Below are 23,221 nucleotides of genomic sequence, written 5' to 3' on the forward strand. Positions count from 1 at the left end.
CACCACAAGATGGCCAGCAGGGGAGGGCAGTTGGGAGGAACCAGGCCTGCAGAGGAGGGCAGTTGTGGGCAATCAGGCCAGCAGGGGAGGGCAGTTGGGGGTGATCAAGCCTGCTGGGGAGGGCAGTTAGGGGTGACCCGGCCGGCAGAGGAGGGAAGTTAGGGGTGATCAGGCCTGCAGGGGAAGGCAGTTAGGGGCAAACAGGCTGGCAGGGGAGCAGTTAGGCATCAATCAGGCTGGCAGGGGAGTGGTTAGGGGGTGATCAGGCTGGCAGGCAGAAGCGGTTAGGGGCAATCAGGAAGGCAAGCAGGCGAGCAGTTGGGAGTCAGCAGTCCTGGATTTTGAGAGGGATGTCCGACTGCCTGTTTAGGCCCTAAACGGGCAGTCGGATATCCCCCAAGGGGTCCCAGATTGGAGAGGGTGCAGGCTGGGCTGAGGGACATCCCCCAACCCCGTGCACAAATTTCATGCACCGGGACTCTAGTATAAGAATAAAAGAGCTTGCCTTGACATGAAAATTGATGTAGCAGAGATCAATGTTATATATAATAAGGATTCCTACATTAATTCCTGATGTTCTTAAAACTACTTACCTATTTACACTTAAAAGTTATCTAGAGATAGTTTATCAGTGATACTCATTATGGTTTATTTTGAGAGGATAAAGTCTGGATTATGTCAATAAACTATAAATTCTCTTAGAACAAGAACCATGTCTTATCAACCCTTCTACTACCAGCACATATGACAGTGCCTTTACACAGTTGAGCCTTAAATATTTCTCACATGCCATGAATTTTAGAGTGTTGGATCTTCATCACCCATGGAAAGAGTATTTTCCACCATCTTTTACAAAAGTACTAATGACCTAATAAATCCATCTCACTCAAATCTAAATAACCCTATTTCAAAAGCCATTGCCCATAAAAGAAAACAAGACAATCAGTCTTTGGCACCATTACAGGTAGAATTGTGTCATCTAAAATATAAGTGAAAGTCCTCACCCCCAGTACCACAGATTATGACCTTTGTAAATAGAGTCATTGGAGATGCATTTAGTTAAAATGAGGTCATACTGGAGTAGGGTGGGCCCTAATTCCAATATGACTGCTGTTTTTACAAGAAGAAAAGAGAAGACACAGAGACACATGGGGGAACATATGTGAAGATGGAGACCTAGATCGAAGTAGCTATGTTGCCATAAGCTACAGAACACCAAAGAAGGATCCCTGCTAGAGGCTTCAGAGGGAGAAGAGATTTCATTTGAAAATTAGTAAAACAAACAAACAAACAAACAAAAAAACCAACAGCATCTGTCATTCTACAAAAAAGAAGTTTGGCCTCCTGAACTGTGAGAAAATAAATTTGTTTTGAACCACCCAGTTTGTGGTATTTTGTTACAGTAGCCCAAAGAAAAGAATACAGGCATCTTCAACAACAAAACTGTTATTTCAGACCACAACCATATTATATATAACAAGCAGGAGGCAGTAAAGAACAATGCACGTTCACCAAAAAATGTTTAAGCAGTGCTCTATAGATAGTACCTAAATATACCAGATACAAATTTTTAAAGATTCCCAGGATTTCTTATGTTCTACTAGAGGCCCGATGCACGAAATTCGTGCAAGAGTAGGCCTTCCTTCCCCAGGCTGCCAGCTCCAACTTCCCTCTGGCACCTGGGACCTGGGCTTCCCTCCGGCCGCCAGCAGGCACCCAGGACCCGGGTTTCCCTTCCAGCCCCCGCTTTGTCCGGAAGGTTGTCCGGAAGGACGTCCGGTCTAATTAGCATATGATGCTTTTATTATTATAGATATCTACTGGGAACTGTGAAATGCACCACCCAAGGGAGAAACTACAAAATGCCAAAGAAGGATCCTCCCTAGTGACTTCAGAGGGAGCATGCTCTTGGCAACAGCTTGATTTCGAATTTCTGGCAATTTTAATTTTTTTAACCTTTAATGTAAAACTTGTTTTGATTCCTTTGATTACTTGTTTAATTTTCTCAGGATTTTCCCTACATTTTTTAACACAGGTGATGGCTGAAACTGACCGAAAAACTACTAGAATTATTAATTACTACAATTACAGAAAACTTAAAAAATACAAACCAAGTTGTCAATTCTCAATTTAATCATCACAGATTAACTTACTTGATAAGGTTCTGGAAAGCATAACCATCTGTCCATTGTTCAGTAAAAGAGGCCCCGTGTCGGACAGTGGTAAAGTGGCCCAATCTCAGGCGGTCTTGCATGCTCTTATCTCTACATGCCATCTTCTCTTGTTTTGACTTAGAAGAAAAGAACAAATAGAAAATAATTTCATTTTTCTATGAGAACTAATATATAACATTATGTTTATTTTTTGTACCATAGTGTGCAAAGTTTAGTACAACTGGCTAAATCTACATTGACCTTAGGAAGTAACCTAAAACTTTAAATAAATTCTCTGTATTAACATCTACCTTGTCATAAAAACGGGAAAAAAGTGGTTTCCTTATTATAAAATAAATTAAAAGATGAAGCAGTCCTGGCTGGTTTTGCTCAGTGATTAGAGCAGGGGTGGGCAAACTTTTTGACTCGAGGGCCACAATGGGTTCTTAAACTGGACCGGAGGGCCGGAACAAAAGCATGGATGGAGTGTTTGTGTGAACTAATATAAATTCAAAGTAAAGGAGCGGAGGGGAGAGCAAGAGAACCCTCCGCTCTTTCGGCTCCGCGGGCCGGATAGAATAGCCGAACGGGCCGGATACGGCCCGCAGGCCATAGTTTGCCCACGGCTGGATTAGAGCATCGGCTCACAGACCAAAGGGTCTCGGGTTTGATTCCCAAAGTCATGTACCATTGTTACAGGTTTCCCCAACCCTGGAAGGGGGGCGTGTGGGAGGCAACCAATCCATGTTTCTCTTTCTCTCTCCCTCTTCCCTCCCTTCCACTCTCTCTAAAAATCAATGGAAAAAATATCCTCAGGTAAGGATTAAAAATAAATAAGTAATTAAAAAATAAAAGATGAAGCAAAATTTCCCAGTATCTCTGACATCAGCATAATCACTTCACTTTTATCACTGTTCCCTGTCATTTTAACAACATTCCAAAGATTTAAAGCACAAGTAACCAGGCTGCCTCAAACCTCTACCTTGTAATAATTTCATTAGTAAGTTCTGCCATCTTAAAGCTTTCAATGTAAGATAAATAAGTACTGGGAATATAATTAAAAAAAAAACTTTCAAAAAGAAGTTAGTAATAACTATTAAAAGCAAGTTGCAACTAATCAACTACGAAGGACAGAGCCAATTAATCACATACAAGGATATACCAACATAATTATTTTACAGCACAAAGCACTTAATTATAACATTATTATATATTTACATTACTCCAAATACCATCTCTGAAATGGAAATGTAACTATTGTTAAATGTTTGTAATAGAATCCACACTTCAACAGATAGATAAAATAAGAATTAAGGCCCAATCAGGTAGCTCAACTATATGCCAAGGTTGTGGGTAAATATCTCTCTCTCTCTCTCTCTCTCTCTCTCTCTCTCTCTCTCTCTCTTTCCCCTTTATCCCTCCCCCTCTCTCTAATCAATAAATTAAAATTTAAATAAAAGAATTTAGGGAACCAACACCTCAAATAAACTCAACTAGGACAAGCTGTTTCTGTCCAATCAACATCACACTCAAAGCAATGCAAAACCAAAAAGCAGAAAGAATGTCCCAAATTATCACTCTGGATGCTTGGTTCAAGTATCCAAGCAAGAAAGAATTCTAATTATCAAACAATAAGTCTTTTCCTAAAAAGCTCTAGTTTGAAATATTTTCATCCCAGGTAAGGAGTAAGAAAGAAGACACAACAATGACACACACTGAACACCTTGGGATACGTAGTATCCTGGCCGCCTTTCAACACTCACCTTTTCTATAAGGAGTTTCTTGCTCATTGTCACACATCGATTTAATCGTTCTTTGTATTTCTCTAGCATCTTTTGCTGTTCATCAATCTGCCGTCTCAAATCACAGTTGGCCTTCAATGGAAAACAACATTTTAATTACTTCTAAGGAAGATAAATACAAAAAAAGTTTCTAGGGATATCAGAGAATCATTTGTTGTTAAATCAAAAGCAAAATTAAGGATCGAAGAAGTCTTAAAAAATGTTAAATTCTTTATTCTCTCTTAATAAACTTATCATCTATTTATTAAAGATGAATTCTGTTACTAAAAGTGAGCTTGTTTTTCTACTGATCATATTTTACTCCTCCCAAAAGCCAGTTACAGCTAGCTAAATCTAGTACATTACATATGCCTCAATTATCACAAAACGAAAGGGAAAAAACCCTATGAAACATGACATGCTTAAAATACATAAAAAGCATGATTAGGCACTTTACAGCACTTACAGATTAAATACTTATAAAGGGTGATTAAACATTTACAAAAAAATTACAGAATAAAAAACACACATATAGTTCTTTAAGTTAAACTGTTCTTTGTTTTTTAATTCTTGTTTCCAAAGACAAGGAGACATGAATGTACACAGTGTTTCTTACCAGAAAAGCCAGGCACACCCATGCCCACATAAGATAGAACTAACTAGCTGAATACAAGGTCCTGGTTCAAGAATGCCAGAATGTAAATACACAGTTAATTTAGCTGTGGCCAGAAGGATGGGGTAAATACTTTGAAAAATTCAAGCCTCCTACAATAACAGAGAAGGAAAGAACCACTAACCCAAGATCAATTTTGAATTGAAACTCCTGAATTTATTCTGGTGTTAAAGAAAAGATCTCCACTCTTTTGGTAAATAAATGCTACTTTATAATAACTTGCTGGAATTATGGAAAAAAATCTGATATTTCCCAATCAAATGAAATAAATGCTTCTGAAACATTAAAAAGCACACATGGAAGATATTAGAGAACACTCAATTTTTAAGACTTTTCAGGCTTCATTTTAAAGTGACCAGAATACAAAAAAGCTCCCATTTCCAAATGTCCGCTCTCCCCATAATTTCTTCCCATTAGTTCTTCTATGAGTTCTATGGACCACATTATCAAAATCAAAGTGTGAGGCAGCAGACCCCTACTCAGCTATGTCATGGGAGCCCTAGTGGTTCTTCTATAGACCCTTCAGGGCCTCATGGAGCCAGTTTGAAACCACCACATTAGTATAAATAAGGATCAAACCTACCCCTTTCTAAATCACTAAAGAGAAAAATGTTAGTCAATTTTATTTATAAACTAGAGGCCCAGTGCATGAATTCATGCACAGGTGGGGTCCGGCTGGCCTGGCCCCAATTGGCAGATCGGGCCCGGGCCTGTCAGGAGGAGGAGACAGAGGGAGGTTGGCTGGCTGCCCTGCCCTGATTGGGGCCCAATCAGGGCCTGGCCAGCTAAGGGGAGGGGCTGTGGGCGATTGGCCAGTGGTCCCCACCCCTGATTGGGGTGGGGGGGCCAATCTGGAGTGGGGTTGGGTAGGGGGAGGGGCTGCAGGAGGTTGACCAGCTGGTTCTGCCCCCTACTGGGGTGGTGGGGGGGCGATCAGAGGTGGAGCCAGCCAGGGGTAGGGGCTGTGGACTGATCGGGGTGGGGTAGGGTGGGCCAATCGGGGGCAAGGGCCACTGGGGGGGTTGGCCAGCCCCTCCCCCTCCAATCGGGCAGGTTTGCTGGCAGCAGTGGGCGTCATGGCAACCGGCCTTTCTGGTTGTTACAGCATTCCAGTCGCCGGCTTTTTATATATATAGATCAGCAATATTTATGTATATATGCATTTATATAAGTACTACAAATGGCTCAAAATTCCTAAAGGAAATGTATCAAATGTTTTATCTTGAATGCCACATTTTTCAGCATTCTCTGAATTTTTTTTAAAAAAAGCAGGTATTACTTTTATAACAACAATAAAAACGTTAAAAAATTTTTAAGAATGAGTCTGTCAATATATCAAATTGCATATTAAAAATACGTATTTAAAATATCCTGGTATATTTTCTAGTGGTATCTTTTAAATTCCAGATTAGCTATTTTTGAAATTTTTCTTGTAAAAAATTTTACAAAAAACTTCAAATGAATAGATTATAAAAAATACAAAATAAAAAAACCCAGGCTGTGAAATAGTTTTAAAATTCAAGAATACTAAGGCCCTGGCTGGGTTGCTTTATTGGTTAGAGCGTTGACTCCACATACCAAAGCTGCAGGTTTAATCTCCAGTCAGGACACGTAAGAATCAACCCACCAATGCATAAATAAGTGGGACAACAAATTGATGCCCCCCCCGCCCCCCCCCTCCTTTTTTCTCTATAAAATCCTGTATCAGTGGTCAGCAAACCACGGCTCGCGAGCCACATGCGGCTCTTTGGCCCCTTGAGTGTGGCTCTTCCACAAAATACCACGTGCAGGCGCGCACGTACAGTGCGATTGAAGGAGTACCCTAATTAAGTTAATAACAATGTACCTACCTATATAGTTTAAGTTTAAAAAAATTTGGCTCTCAAAAGAAATTTCAATCGTTGTACTGTTGATATTTGGCTCTGTTGACTAATGAGTTTGCCTACCACTGTCCTATATAATAAAAGGCTAACACGCAAATTGACCGAACAGCAGAACAACTGGTCTCTATGACACGCACTGACCACCAGGGGGCAGATGCTCAACACAGGAGCTGCCCCCTGGTGGTCAGTCCGCTCCCACAGGGGAAGCACCACTCAGCCAGAGCCAGGTTCATGGCTGGCGAGCACAGCGGCGGTGGTGGGAGCCTGGCGGGGAGCAGGCCTAAGCCATCAGTCGGACATCCCCCGAGGGCTCCCAGACTGCGAAAGGGCACAGGCTGGGCTGAGGGACACCCCCCCGCCACAGTGCACAAATGTCGTGCACCAGGCCTCTAGTAACAATAATAAAAGAATATTAAAATTCTACAATATAAGATTTCCAATTTAAAGGCATTTATAGTGCTTAGAATGTAGGTTTGATCCTGCTTGCTACTCAGATTCCCTTGAATTAAAGGAAAATATCCATATGTTTATTATTTAACTTTGTTCTTTGGCTATAGTAATTATCTCTATGATATGCACATATGCCAAATACACATAACATCCATCAGTGCTTATAAAATCTCTTACCACATTTTAATACTTACTCTTAACAAATCATCTATTCTTCCCTCCTTCTTCTCTAAGTCAGAATTCTTACTGTTTTCTAGTGCAGATATTTTTTCTATTGTGAGGTCAGACTATAGAGACAAAACAAAATTTAGAATTAGTCTCAAAATACTGCGTGCCATCACTCATTTTTTCATTGCTTTTCTGGGGCAAAAAGGCACTTGCTAACACAAATAGCCAAGAATCACATGGCTCAAGAAATTGAATCTCCTTTCCTCATCCCATTCTGTAAGTTTTATATTCTGCTACACCTGCACCTCAAAAACATATTAACACTGGAATTAAATATATGAATTCTCAATATCTCTGTGCACTGAACAATAGAGAAACATACTACTTTAGAAATGAAACTGAGAAAAGACATGACCCAAACACGCCACCTAGTGGTAATAACGAACAATTACTGGAAGTAATGAACAATTAGATCAAAGTTATCGGAATATTCAACCATCTTTCAATTGCCCAAAGGCTGGTAATTCAAATAAAATTAAAATATGCTCCTGAAGGTTGTATAGCTCAAGACTTAAAAATGCTCCTAGATTGTCAAGCGTCCTGCTCTGACCTGAAGGCAGCACAGTGCCAAGAAAATCTGGTATATGATTTGGCTAGGTCAATATTACAAAGTAGAGGATATGTATCAACTATCCTTTGCAAATAATATCTTTGATTGTTCACAACATTCTAACTAACTTAAAATGTTTCTGAAGACTGTTTAAGGAGAAAAGTATGTTGGTGTGCCACATGTTAAAGAAGTTTATCTAGGTCTTGCCAAATGAACAGGTACAAGGAATAAATTAACTCATTTCATAAAGTAGTAAATTAACATTCATTGATGACTACTGTGAGCACTGTCCTAATAAGCATTTTGTATATATTGTTTGAGATAATTAGAATCAATCACATTATACAGATGATTTGTATTAAAGAAAATTGAGGCCTAAAAATATAGTGTAAGGTGTAAAGACAGAATTTGAACTCAGGCCTAAAGGTCTCCAAATGAGTGCTCTGTTCTCAACAGCTTGCTATTAATATAAGTGCTTCAGCTGCAACATACCAGAAAGGAAAAGAAACACCTCAAAAAGTTAAAGCACCTTCCAAAAGACTTTAAGTACTCATAATGTAAGTTCTAAATAGAATAATAAAAATAATGAGGTAAAGTCAGAGAATTAAAGGGAAGACAAAGAGAGGACTCATAGACTTTATATGTGATTAGCATTTATTCCTAAGCAGATCTTTTTATCCTGTTTAGCAATCACCAACCTACCTGGGTCTGTCTGTGCTGGATGGAAATCTGTTTCTGGGAGCTGCAGGAATGCTCTGTGTTACCAGATCCTGTAGAAGAGGGACTGTTTTGCTGAGCCTGTAATAAAGGTATATCACCAATCACAAGACAGTTTTGCATTTTTCTCCACAAACATTTCTATGAATGCAAATGGTTAACTCTATATAAAATGAACTCTGATGAAAGGCAGAAGTCAGCATGTAGCCAAGAAGAAAGTAAAACAATTCAAATGAGAAGCAAGAGCCAGACATGGTGGCTTGGACCATGTTCCTAGAAATAGTTTAAAATATCAAATGCTGCCCTAACCAGTTTGGCTCAGTGGATAGAGCGTTGGCCTGCGGACTCAAGGGTCTCACGTTCGATTCCAGTCAAGGGCATGTACCTTGGTTGCGGGCACATCTCCAGTGTGGGGTGTGTAGGAGGCAGCTGATCGATGTTTCTCTCTCCTCGATGTTTCTAACTCTCCTTCACCCTTCCTCTATGTAAAAAATCAATAAAATATACTTTAAAAAAAATAAAATATCAAATGCTGCCCTAGCTGGTTTGGCTCAGTGGATAGGGCATCAGTCTGTGGAATGAAGGGTCCAGGTTCGATTCCGGTCAAGGGCACATGCCCAGGTTGAGGGCTCAACCCCCAGTAGGGGGTGTGCAGGAGGCAGCCGATCAATGATTCACTCTCATCATTGATATTTCTCTCTCTCCCCTTTTCCTTTCCTCTCTGAAATCAATAAAGATATATTTTTTTTAAAATCAAATGCTTATAAAAGAATTTTTTTAAAAGTGTAAATTGAAAGTTATTCCTGTTATAACAGGCCCCTTTCACTTGTATTTCAATATGCTTTTGTCAGAAAAGGCTGGTGAATGAAGCAAGGGGATGCTAGTGACTCCAGGCAGAAAGGACTGTGAACTACTATTCAGAATATAGTAGTACCCCTTATCCAGTTACCTGTGGTCAACCATGGTCTGAAAATATTAAATGGAAATTTCAGAAATAAACAATTCCTAAGTTTGAAATTGCACACTGTTCTGAGTGATGTGATGAAATCGTGTGCTGTCCCGCTCAGAACGTGAATCATCCCTTTGTCCAGCGTATCCATACTGTATGCACTATGAACCATTAGTCACTCAGTAGCCATCTGACTGTCGAAGTATTACAGTGCTTATATTCAAGTAATCCTTATCTTACTTAATAATGGCCTAAAACAGCACAAATAGTGACACGATTCAGATATGCAACAAGTGTTTCCTTTAAATGAAAAGATAGGTATGTATAGGTACTACTGATACTATCTGTAGTTTCAGGTATCTACTGGGGGTCCTGGAACAGATAAGGGGGGACTACTGTAGTCTCCTAAATCCACAAACATTATCCATAAACACACACTGGCCTAAAATCCAAGTTAACTTCTAATAATATTATTTGCTGACAGTGACTTTTTAAAAATATTTATCTTTATTTATTTCAGAGAGGAAGAGAGAGGGAGAGAGAGACAGAACCATCAATGATGAGAAAGAATCATTGATCAGCTGCCTCCTGCACACCCCACACTAGGGATCGAGCCCGCAACCTGGACATGTGCCCTGGTTCATAGGCCAACGCTCAACCACTCGGCCATGCCAGCCGGAATGACTGTGACTTTTATACACAATTTACAGAGCATTTCTAAAGTATTTTATTTTCATTTTTAAAATATTTTTATTTATTTCCGAGAGGAAGGGAGGAGGAGGGAGGGAGGGAGGGAGAGAGAGAGAGAGAGAGAGAGAGAGAGAGAGAGAGAGAGAGATATCAATAATGAGAGTGAATCATTGATCGGCTGCCTCCTGCACAATCCCCACGGGGCAACCTGGACATGTGCCCTTGACCGAAATCAAACCCAGGACCCTTCAGTCTGCAGAGTAACACTCTATCCACTGAGCAAAACCAGCTAAGGCTTCTTAGGCATTTTTAAATTTAGAAGGCTAATTTAGGATTAAATATTATTCAACTATTCAGGAATATACCATCATTATCGTCCCAAAATTCCCTTTATAAAGAAAATGGCACCTAACAACAAAGTACAACTCGTCACAGACATAATTAGGAATATTGGATATTGTGAGGATTACATAATGTAGTATTTTCCACATATGAATTTTTCTGATACTTTATATCAGGGGTCCTCAAACTTTTTAAACAGGGGGCCAGTTCACTGTCCCTCAGACCGTTGGAGGGCCGGACTATACTTAAAAAAAAAAAAAACTATGAACAAATTCCTATGCGCACTGCGGGCCTGGGACAAGTCGGCTGCTAAGCAGGACAGGCAGCGGCACCCGGCGGGCCGGATAAATGTCCTCAGCAGGCCGCAGTTTGAGGACGCCTGCTATATATTTACTAGGGGCCCAGCGTGAGAAATCACGTGAGACCCAGGACCCAGAGTCCCACGACTCAGCGGGACCCAGAAAGAATTCTGTGGCCGCTGCCGCAAAAGGCGGGACCCAGAAACCCACCCACACCTCTGGTCAAGTCCTCCAGAGTCAAGTGCTCGCCCACCCACATATGCCTCACTGTGCATGCAGCCCCGCCCACCCCGCGCAAACAGCCTCCTGCTGATCAGTTGTTACGGCTTGATGGCGTGACGACCACAGGCTTTTTATATAATAGATTTTTCCTTTTTCTCTAAATCCTCACCCAAGGATATGTTTACTGATTTTTGAGAGAAAGGGGGGGAGAGCTGTGTCTCTCTCACATTGATGTTTCCATCTCTTTCTCTTTCCCCTTTTCCCTCTCTCTCCCTCCTTCCCTTTCTCTCTCTCTGAAAGTCAATGGAAAAAATATCGTTGGGTGAGGATTAACAAAAAAAGAGAAGAATAAGAAACTTAGATTATAACTGAAAAGAATGAACCAGTAAGAGGCACACAAATTTAAACCAATGGTGACTTCAGCTCTGAAAATTGTCCCTAAACATGGAAGCATAGGGCAATGGGGCTTTCTCTTGCTTTATACCATCCTTGGTCACAAACACTTCGTAGGTCCCAGAAACCAAGAAAGCAGGAACTTTTGAGTCAAATTGTATTATAATTTGGCAAATAAAAATGGGGTCAAACTTTCAAGTTCTTGTTCTTCAAGGAATGAGAAAGAAGCAAGCTGAAAAGAGCAAACAGATAAATATTCCTGGAAAAAGTAACCATACCAACACTCAGAAGAGTTGAGAGAAGGCAAGCATGTTGGTCACCCAAATACCAGAGGTGAAACAGCTTATAAACAAGCTATGGAATCCCTGACTACATGCTAAAATTTTACTGACTTGAATATTGCTTTAAATAAGTGATGACTGTAGTTTGGAAATTTTACTTGTTATAAGTTCTCTGGTTGTTAGGGAATTTGATCTATATTTTCTTTACTTTGTCAACCTAAGATCTCATTTTTCTTCCCACAATGTGTTCAGACATTAACAAAACGGTTTCTCTCAGCCCTCTGAACCCAGGGAGACTGAGAAGAAGCTCACCACTACCTCTAGAAGTGACAGAGTTAAAAAGGTCATCCTCTCTCTACGAAAATAATTATTCTAACTTCATCAAGGAGCTCCAGGACAACAAGGATCTGCATAAACTCAGGCTCAGTACTCACTGAAACAAAAGTGAAGCAGAGGCCAGCTCCCCTCTGTGCCAGCTGCTCTGTGTCGAGCCGAGGTTTTGCTAGCATTACTGACATCAGGGTTGGCAGAGCAGACTGCTCCTCCGATACCTCCTTTGCGGCGCTGCCATCTAAACCATAGAGGGGCTGTTCTACTCGTCGCTGGAAAACATTAAAAAACACACAAATTACATGAGAAAGAAAACCTGATATTGCCAAAGCATGCAACAGATTAAAACAGTTACTGAATAATGATTTAAAAAAACCAAACACCTCTGAAAACAAATATGGAGAGCATAATAACATTATTGGATTATAACCTAGCTATCAACCTGAATTAGTATCTTACTCAAATTAAGCAAAATTACATTTTAATGGTTCTATATTTACTCAACTCTGAATTGGCAGGTTACTCTGTAGAGTTCAACAAATCAACCTCATAATACCTTCAGTCCTACAAAGGAAATGTTATTTCTATCCTGTAGGTAAATGAAGATTAAGATATTTTATTTGTTCCCTACTCTATAGGTAGAGTTTATTTCACTCTTAATCCTATTCTCACCACACTATACTTAGATGCAAAAAACAGCTGAAATAAATATAAGCTCCATACTACACTAAAAGAATAACATACCACAATTATGTATGATTTATTCCAGAAATGTAGGTATGGTTCATTATTAGCAAATCCACTAATGTAATTCATTACATGAATGTTAGGAGGTGGGGAATCAAGATTCTTCCCTTTGTAAATGACCCCTGCAAAAAAAGTCCGCATTATTTGGCAACTCTTAAAAAAAAAAATACAAAAGACCTGGTGGCTCAGTGATTGAGCATCAACCTACGAACCAGGAGGTCACAGTTTGATTCCCGGTCAGGGCACATGTCTGGGTTGCAGGCTCAATCCCCAGTGTGGGGTGTGCAGGAGGCAGCCAGTCAATGATTCTCTCTCATCATTGATGTTTCTCTCTCCCACCCCCTTCCTCTTTGAAATAAATAAAAATTTATTTTTAAAAAATAAACAAAAAAATTAGAAGTATCTATCTTTCATATAACAAAGAGTATTTTTTTTTTTTAGGAATTAACATACATAAACTTAATGGTGCTATAGTAGAAACACTATCGGTAATGTTAGGAATTACATGGAATTAGCACATTAATATCACAATCATTCAACATTTTTATAAAAGTTTTGGTCATTGTGATAAGGAAAAATATGAGGTAAAAACACTGGAAAATAGTAAAGCATCATTAAAAAGTAACATTTTTGGATGATATAACTATTCACAAAGGAAACCAAGCAAATCAACTGAAAAAACAAAATAAGAGTTCAGTAAAATGGTCATATATAAAATAAATAGACAAAAATCAATAGCTTTCCCATACACCAACAACAATTGATTACAATCAGAATATGTAATGGAAGAAAAAGCAGACTTAAAATTTATGTAAAATACTCAGAAATACACTTGAGAAGTATGCAGATTATACATAAAAACTAGAGCCCAACTGGTGTGGCTCAGTGGTTGAGCATCAACCTATAAATCAGGAGATCAGTTTGATTCCCAGTGACATGCCCAGGTTGCAGATTCAAGCCCTAGTGTGGGGCATGCAGGAAGCAGCTGATCAATGATTCTCTCTCATCACTGATGTTTCTCTCTCTCCCTCTTCCTCTCTGAAATCAATAAAAATACGTTTTAAAAATATATATACATATATATTTAAAAAAAATAAAAACTAGAGCTTCACTGACAAATACAAAAGATTTGAACTCAATTAAATTGCAATATTATGCTTCTGGATTCAAATTTTACTGATGTCAAACTTCTCTAAAAACCAATGTTTGGACTTTTTCTTTATTTTTAGTTTTGTTTTTCTTTTCCTATTTCACAAGAGAGTGTGGTGGTAGCATAATTATCATCTGGGTTCCCTCTTGCTCTCTTTTAGGGAGTTGATTTTTGTGGAACTTCACAAATGAATTCTGAGGTTCACTTAGAAAAATAATCAAAATTAGCTGTATAATTTTTAATAAGAAATATCTGGGAAATCTATTAAAACATATACAAAGCAACATTAACTAAATCAGTATCATACAGAAAATTCAGAAAGTGACCCATGTAATATGAACATATAATTAGTGATTAAAATACATTTCAAATTAGTGGGAACTTATTAAAAAGATGATAGAATATTTGCAGATATTAGAAAAAAGGAAAAGAAGGTTGCTTCCTTATCTATCTACTAGAGGTCTGGTGCACAGAAATTTGCGCACTGGTGGGGGGAGGGTCCCCTCAGCCTGGCCTGTGCCCTCTCACAGTCCAGGACCTCTCGGGGTATGTCCAACTGCCAGATTAGGCCCAATCTGCGGGGATCGGGCCTAAGTCGGCAATCAGACATCACTCTCACAGTCTGGGACCCCTCGGGGGATGTAGCAGCGCACCAAGCAGCAGGCGGCAAGGGAGGAGCCCGAATCGGGGCCGGATGCCATGCCGCTCGCACTCATCCTGGCCCGCTGCACCTGCTGCCACCGCTCGGTAGTGCTGCCGTGGAATCGGGAGAGGCTCCCAACATGGCAGCTGCACTCGCCAGCAGTGAGCCCGGCTTCTGGCTGAGTGGTGCTCCCCCTATGGGAGCACACTGACCACCATGGGGCAGCTCCTGCATTGAGCACCTGCCCCCTGGTGGTCAGTGCACATCATAACAACTGGTCGTTCTGCTGTAACGGTCATTTAGGCTTTTATTATATAGACTAGAGGCCCGGTATGGGAAATTCGTGCATGGGGGGGGGGGGGGGGAGTCCCTCAGCCCGGCCTGTACCCTCTCCAATCCAGGACCCCTCGGGGGATGTCCAACTTCCAGTTTAGGTCCGATCCTGGCAGTTGAACATCCTTCTTGCAATCTGGGACTGCTGGCTCCTAACTGTTCACCTGCCTGCCTGCCTGATCGCCCCTAATCACTCTGTCTGCTGGCCTGATCGCCCCTAACCGCCTCTGCCTTGGCCCCTGCCACCATGGCTTTGTCCGGAAGGAAGACCTGATGACTGGAAGATGTCTGGTTGACGCGGTCTAATTAGCATATTACCCTTTTAATAGTATAGAGGCCCGATACATGAAATTCATGCATGGTAGGGTCCCTAGGCTGGGCTGGCAATCAGGGCTGATCTGTGGGGAGACTGGCGGGGTGATCGGGGGGCCCCTGCTGCACCCACCTTGGCTGGACTGGCACTGGCCTGGCACTGGCCCCACTCCACCGCTGCAGCCAGTCGCCTCCCTCTGTGGGGCGACTGGTGGGCAATTGTGGGGGCCCCCGCTGGCACCTATCTTGGCTGACCTGGGGCCTGCAGGCTTGGGGCAGCTCTTGTATTGAGCATCTGCCCCCTGGTGGTCAGTGCGCGTCATAGCAACCAGTCATTCCACCTGTTGTTCCACCATTCGGTAGATTTGCATATTAGCCTTTTATTATATATGATGATGATGATGATATATATAAAGGGCTAATATGCAAAGTGTCCCTGTGGGAGTTCGACCAGGAGTTCTATTGCTCACTATGACATGCGCTGACCACCAGGGGGCTGTGTGGAACGAAGGAAGGCCCCGGCCAGCGGCCGGCAGCTGGAAGGAAGGCCCTGGCCGGCAGCCAGAAGGCCCCGTCCAGCCCTGATTGCTGGCCAGACCTAGGGACCCTACCCATGCATGAATTTCATGCACTGGGCCTCTAGTATCATATAAAATTTATAAAAAAATATAAACAAATTCTTTTATGACTTTCTAGTGGTGAAGGATATTTTAAACATGACATTAAAAATACAAACCATATAGGGACATCTAAGAATAATACAAAGACAATAAGTAATAAAGAAAAAAACACTGATAAATTCAACTACTTCAAATTTTTTGACTTCTTAATGGTGAAAGTCAACATAAACAAAGTTAAAAGACAAAATTACAAACAGGAAAAAATATTTACAATATAAATGATAAGTTAACTATTTTAATAAATAATGTGCTCCTACCCATTAGTAAGAAAAAACAAGTACTCTGAGAAATAAATAGACAAAAGACCTGGACAAGCATTAAAAGATAAATCCAGAAAAGCTCACAGAGAATTGGAGGTACGGCAAAGGGGCTTTGTGCGCGCAGAGAGGAAGGGCGGCTGAGAGCCTGGCTGACTTCCTCTGGCGGAAGGGGGAAGGAAGCCTCCGACCGCACTGAACCCCAGTTCTGACTGCACTGAACCCCAGTTCTGGGCGAACCCCTGGGGACCCACGCTCTTACGGGGGGAGTCTGGACTCTCGGGCGGAGACTCGAGCTGGGAAAGGCAGAAGTCTGAAGGCGCACGCGGGCCAGTGCGCACAAAGGCTGCGGAGGTTGCCATAGGCTTTCCCTAGTGGAAGGGAGTCAGAGGATCCTGACTTCACTGAGCCCCAGTTCTGACTGCAGTGAACCCCGGTTCCAGGCGAGCCCCTGGAGACCCACGCTCTTGTGGGGGGAGTCTGGACTCTCGGGCAGAGACTCAGGAGCCGGGGAAGGCGGAGGACTGAAAGTGCACACGCGCGCGCGCCTGTGCGCACAAAGGCTGCGGGGGTTGCCACAGGCTTTCCCTAGTGGAGGGGAGTCAGAGGATTCTGACTGCACTGAGCCCCAGTTCTGACTGCAGTGAACCCCAGTTCCAGGCGAGCCCCTGGGGACCCACGCTCTTGTGGGGGGAGTCTGGACTCTCGGGCGGAGACTCGGGAGCCGGGGAAGGCGGAGGACTGAAAGTGCGCCCGCGCCGGTGCGCACAAGGGCTGCGGAGGTTGCCGCGGGATTTCCCTGGTGGAGGGGAGTCAGAGGCTGCTGACGGCACTGTGCCCCAGTTCTGACTGCAGTGAACCCCGGTTCCAGGCGAGCCCCTGGGGACCCACGCTCTTGTGGGAGGAGTCTGGACTCTCAGGCAGAGACTCGAGCTGGGGAAGGCAGAGGACTGAAAGCGCACGTGCGCACAAGGGCGGGGCTGACAGGAAGCCAAGACTGAGGCTCCACCCCATCCAAGCTGAGCACAGAGGCTATTGCAATTTGGCAAGTCTAATCCTATAGGGCTGTCTCCAGCACCGGGCTACTCCCAGCATAGACACAGCTGATCCTTACAGCCAACTGACCCGGAGGTCAATTCTTCCCAGTGATACCAACAACAATAAAGACTTAATTACAACAAGGCTGTACACACAGTCCACAAAGGGGTGCACCAAGAGTGTCCACCTCAGCTTAACTGGGGAAGCAGACCCACTGGGCCATATTGGAAACCTAGCACAAATATCTACCTTACCAACTCAGGGAATCAATGAAAATGCGGCGTCAAAGAATCAGATCACAAACGAAAGAAATGGAGGAAAACAAACGACTGGATATAGAATTCAAAACCACCGTTATAAGACTTTTTAAGAATACCCTAGAAAAGGCCGATAAATATAACGAGACCCTCGAAGATATGAAAAAGGACCAACTAGAAATTAAACATACACTGACTGAAATAAAAAATATTATACAGAGACCCAGAAACAGAATAGAGGAACACAAGAATCAAGTCAAAGAATTGAAATACAAAGAAGCAAAAAACACTCAACCGAAAAAGCAAAAAGCAAAAAAAAAAATCCAAAAAGTTGAAGATAATGTAAGAAGACTCTGGGACAACTTCAAGCGTACCAACATCAGAATTATGGGGGTGCCAGAAGAGAGAGAGCAAGATACTGAAAACCTATTTGAAGAAATAATGACAGAAAACTTCCCCCACCTGGTGAAAGAAATAGACTTACAAGTCCAGGAAGCCCACAGAACCCCAAACAAAAGAAATCCAAAGAGGACCACACCAAGACACATCATAATTAAAATGCCAAGAGCAAAAGACAAAGAGAGAATATTAAAAGCAGCAAGAGAAAAACAGTTAATTACCTACAAGGGAGCACCCATACGACTGTCAGCTGACTTCTCAACAGAAACTATGCAGGCCAGACGGGAGTGGCAAGAAATTTTCAATGTGATGAATAGCAAGAACCTACAACCAAGATTACTCTACCCAGCAAAGCTATCATTCAGAATTGAAGGGCAGATAAAGAGCTTCACAGATAAGAAAAAGCTGAAGGAGTTCATCACCACCAAACCAGTATTATATGAAATGCTGAAAGGTATTCTTAAAGAAGAGGAAGAAGAAAAAAGTAAAGATAAAAATTATGAACAACAAATACGTATCTATCAACAAGCGAACCTAAAAATCAAGTGAATTAAAAACCTGAGGAGCAGAATAATCTGGTGAATATAATAGAATCAGGGGCATAGAAAGGGAGTGGACTGATAATTCTCAGGGGGAAAGGGGTATGGGGGGTTCATGAAGAGAATGGACAAAAATCATACACCTATGGATGAGGACAGTGGGGGGGAGGTAAGGGCAGAAGGTGGGGTGGGAAAGGGGTGGAGGGGAGCTATGGGGGGGAAAAGGAGAAATAATTGTAATAATCTGAATAAAGATTTATTTAAAAAAAATAAATAAATAAAAATAAATAAAAATTAAAATAAAAAATAAAAGATAAATCCAAAGGCCATTAAATATATGAAAAAGTGTTTACTATCAGTAATTAAGAAATGCAAGTTAAAACAAAGCATTTTTCTCACTGACAAAGATTATAATGATAAAATTCAGTATTAGAAGGATATGTAGAAATTGAGACTCTCAAACTGCTAATAACCAGAAAAGTGAGTATATTCTTTGACTTGGGAATTATACTTTGGAAATTTATCAAAAGGAAAAAAATGCATAAGTACAGAGATATGTATATACAAGGACATTCATTACAGTACTACTTATAGAATATAAAATGTTTATAGGATATTGGTTAAATAAATTAATTACAACCAAAATAAGGAAATCTATCATATGAACATACATCCTATAAAATAAAGAGCTAATATGCTAATTAGACCGGACGGTGGAACGACCTTCTGGTATGACCTTCTGGAATGACCAGTGGGTGGGGCCGCGAGGCAGCTGGGCTGTGAGGGCCAAGACCCTTGCACAAATTTCGTGCATCGGGCCTCTAGTGCATATATACATATATGACCACTAGACTCTTTAATAATAGTGCTTTTGGAGGGGACTTTCTATTTTACCACTTCTGAATTGTTGGATTTTAAAAATATGTATATATCCCTTTATCAGGAAAAGCTATTTAACATTTTCATTTTAGAAAATGAAAATAAAATACAATAACCAAAATGATCCTGAAAAAGGATCTCTGAGTAGAGTCCACCTCCTTAAGACCAACACTCATAGCTCACCAAATGCAATGGTTTAAATTCAGGCTCCAGAACACTTGTGACACCCATTCATAACAATATTCTCACTATTTGGGTGAATGTATCTCCAAAGCCACAATATTCAAATTAATACATAATTCTATTACGTTTTTTTTTTAATATTTCTATTGATTTTTTAGAGAGGAAGGGAAAAGGATAGAGAGTCAGAAACATCGATGAGACAGAAACATCGATCAGCCGCCTCCTGCACACCCCCTACTGGGGATGTGCCCACAACCAAGGTACATGCCCTTGGCCAGAATCGAACCCGGGACCCCTCAGTTCACAGGCTGACGCTCTTTCCACCGAGCCAAACCGGTCAGGGCTCTATTGCGTATTTAATAAGTATTTGCCAAGAGCTGATAGATTTAAAACTATTTCTGGAAATAGAGCAGGCTAGGATGTTTGAACCAACCACCTTCCCTTAGAAAACAGGACAAAGTATAAAAAAAGATATTAAGAGCATCAAAGACTTGATTTTAAAAAAAAGGGAGGGGGGGACCCACCAGTGTAAAAATCTAAGGGAAATGAGAAACAAGACAAGTAAAAGAAGCACCAAAGTCACATTTGCCCTAAGGGTACCTGCAAATCTCTTTAATTTCCATTTCTAGTGCACCCTAGTGCCAAGCAAAAGTCACAGACAAAAGCCCACCCAGTTCAATAAGGAAACTGTTCCCACTTCAAGCTGGGCTTCTAAAGGGCTAGTAGACAATCCCAGAAGAAAAACTGCCCCCACCCTAAAGGAGCTGCAAAGAAGTTGTCAATGAAGGGACGGGGCTCCCCTGAGAAATGTTGGCTCAATTCAAATCAGTATTGCCTGGGTGATTGAGACAAACAAAATAAGGAAAACAAATACACAAAATGCAAGCCATAAATTCAGTAGTTTAAACCAGTATTGGATTAGTAGACTATCTAGGCCAAGCATGTCAAACTCAAAGGCTAACATGGGTCAAATAAACGAGGCATGTGGCCCATGGGCCGAGAGTTTGACATACTTGATCTAGGCATTTGGAAGAAGCAAATAGTCTCTCTGGAGAAAAGCATCTTTATCCTAGCTCTCAAAGAAATTTCACAAATAATTTTTCAAGAACAAAACGCAGAATGATGTAAAAAATAAATAAATAAATAAAGAAGCGTAAATAAAATGAAACCCCGCCCTGGCCAGTGTGTCTCAGTTGGTTGGGCATCGTCCCATGCACCCAAAGGTTGCCAGTTCAACCCCCGGTAGGAGATGTGCAGGAGGCAGTCAATTGATGTTTCACTTTCACATCAATGTTTCTCTCTCCCCCTTCCTCTCTCTCTAAATATCAATTTAAAAATCTTTTTTTGTTTGTTTTCTTATCTTTATTATAGAGAGTATTACAGAGGTCCCCCCACTGCCCTTAGCTACCAGGTTCTCACCCAGCTCCAGACCTTCACCACTCTATTGTCTGTGTCTATGGGCAATGATTAGTCTCTTTGCACCCGCCCTTCCCTTTGAGATTCATCAGTCTTTCACAAAGATGTCTTTCTCCCTTCTTCTCTTTCTAAAATTCAATAAAAAATGTTTTTAAAGAAAGAAAGAAATGAAGCCCCAGGCAACAACTAGGAAAAACAAGACAGCAGAAACAGATTTATAAAAACTTCAAATACTGAAATTATCAGACATAGATTATAAAATAACTACTAGATTAAAAAAAAAAAAGAAAAAAAAAAAGACAGGCTTGGAAATACCTGCAGGGAAATATAGCATGGGGCAAAAGCAAATGTAAAGTTGTTCATATGCAAAAAGACATGCAGGTTATGATTATTACAATAGCTTTATTAACTCTGTGTTTCCGTGTACTCACAACTGTAAACCTACTTTTGCTCTACCCAATATCTGAACAAAAACTAAATTCACTGGGGTTCATAGCAAATCAGAATTTGGGAACTGTAAGGCAAGAAACTATCCAGAATGTAGCACACAGAGACTAAAAGAAAATAGAAAAAGAAGCTAAGCGGCATGGGACAAAGTGAGACCGTTTAACATGTCATTAATGGGAATGTCATTGGAGGATAAAAAAGAGAACAGAGATAATATTTGGAGACAATGGCTAATAATTTTTGAGAAATATTGCAAGACACCAACCCATAAATAACAGAAGCCCAATAAATCACAAGCAAGCAAAATAAAAGGATGCATCATAGTCAAACTGTAGAACACCACGTATGTCAGAAGCAGGGAAAAAAGAGCGAATACTTTCAAATAAATAAGTAAATGAATGCTATTTTCTCAACAATAACAACGGGAGCCAGAAGATAATGATAAACTAAAAAATTTTTAAAGTGCCAGTATATAAACATACACAGCAAAAACATCTTTCAAGAATAAGGGGACAGTAAAGTTATCTAAGCAAACAAAAACTTAGAGTTAACTTAACCCCCAGCAGATAAAAAAAAAAAAAAAAAAGAATACTAAAGGAGTAATTTGGGCAGAAGAAAATGACCTTAGGCGGAAGATGTAAGAAGTCAAAAGGAAGGAAATACAAAGAAAGAGGTAAGTATACAGATAAATATAAGTGAACAGTGACAGTATAAAATGATAATGTTTTACAAGGCTAAAAAAAAAGGCAAAATAAAAACATACCACCACCACCAAGTCAATAGCAGGTAAACTGAGTTAATGTTCTGAGATACTCATTTATTTGGGAAGAGGGTAAAGTCAGTTACTAGTAATATGAAACTTTGTCATATTAAAGACATATGTGGTCATTCCTAAGAGAAACACCAAATAGGATCTAGCTACTAGAAAAGAAGAAATAATTGAAATGATTTTAAAAAAATTTAATCCAAATGAAAGCAAGAAAGAAAAAGGCAGATAAACATTTAAAAATAATAGAACAGGTAGGATAAGTAAAAAAACATTAACATATGGTATATTTAAACCCAATATAATGATAATTATATTAAATATATTTAGGATACATGTTGAAGTTAAAAAGATTTTAGACTAAATAAAGGAAAATTTCAACTATATGATATTGTCAGATACACTGAAAACATAATAATGACAAGCTGACAGTATAAAATGGAAGTATAGCATACAATGGTTTGGTTATATTAAATATCACATAAGCTGCATTTAGAGCAAAAAAAAATCACAAGAAATGAATAAACGCACTTAATACACAGAGCAAAATTTTAAATACAGGAAGAAACAGACAACTCCTCAAATTATGAAAGACGTGATAGATAGTAACTGATAGAACAAACAGCCTAACTGACAGAATCAGAACATAAAAGATTTAAACAATGATTAAACATCATGGTTAAAGGTTCCAGTCAAGATGATGGAGAAAAACATAATAAAAGCATACAGTATTATGACCTGCCCTCCCCCCCAAATAAAATAAAAAACAAAACACATCATGATTAACAAAACTGACTTAATGACAAAGTTAAACTGTTTTGTTTAGGGTGTGCATGGATGATCAAACTGTAAGGAATAGCAAATAATCACAAAAATTAGAATAGCAGCTGTTTCTAGTGTAGAGAGGGGGAGTTGTGATCAAGGAAGAACACATATAAGTTTCTAGGAAGCTGGAAATAGTTTACTTTTTGACCTAACTAACAATTACATAGAGTTAACTTTATAGTGATTTCCTGTAAGCATTTTTTGTGAAAGACCAGACAAATATTTTAGGCTTTTCAAGCCATATATTCTCTCTGTCATATATTTTTCTTTGTCTCTGTAACTCTTTAAAAACCTAACTCATGGAGGAGAAACCAAGATGGCGGCATAGGTAAGCACCTAAACTGCTGCCTCGCACAACAATTTCAAAACTACAACTAAAAGACAGAACGGACACCATCCAGAACCACAG

At 40.4% G+C, this 23,221-nt stretch overlaps 1 protein-coding gene across 4 annotated transcripts in view; it reads right to left on the reverse strand.

Annotated features, from left to right (window-relative positions):
• The window catches only part of TLK2 (tousled like kinase 2), a 95,329-nt gene that overhangs the window by 41,574 nt on the left and 30,534 nt on the right, over nucleotides 1-23,221 (reverse strand). For all 4 annotated transcript variants that reach the window (XM_080681897.1, XM_080681894.1, XM_080681896.1 and 1 more), the window contains 5 exons: nucleotides 12,046-12,213; nucleotides 8,421-8,516; nucleotides 7,135-7,227; nucleotides 3,917-4,027; nucleotides 2,154-2,290 (listed from right to left, as the gene is read on the reverse strand). In XM_080681897.1, the coding sequence (XP_080538023.1) occupies nucleotides 2,154-2,290; nucleotides 3,917-4,027; nucleotides 7,135-7,227; nucleotides 8,421-8,516; nucleotides 12,046-12,213 (605 nt within the window). The remainder of the gene's footprint in view (nucleotides 1-2,153; nucleotides 2,291-3,916; nucleotides 4,028-7,134; nucleotides 7,228-8,420; nucleotides 8,517-12,045; nucleotides 12,214-23,221) is intronic.

Source organism: Plecotus auritus (assembly GCF_963455305.1).
Source record: "Plecotus auritus genome assembly, chromosome: 7".
Taxonomy (NCBI): Eukaryota; Metazoa; Chordata; class Mammalia; order Chiroptera; family Vespertilionidae; genus Plecotus; species Plecotus auritus.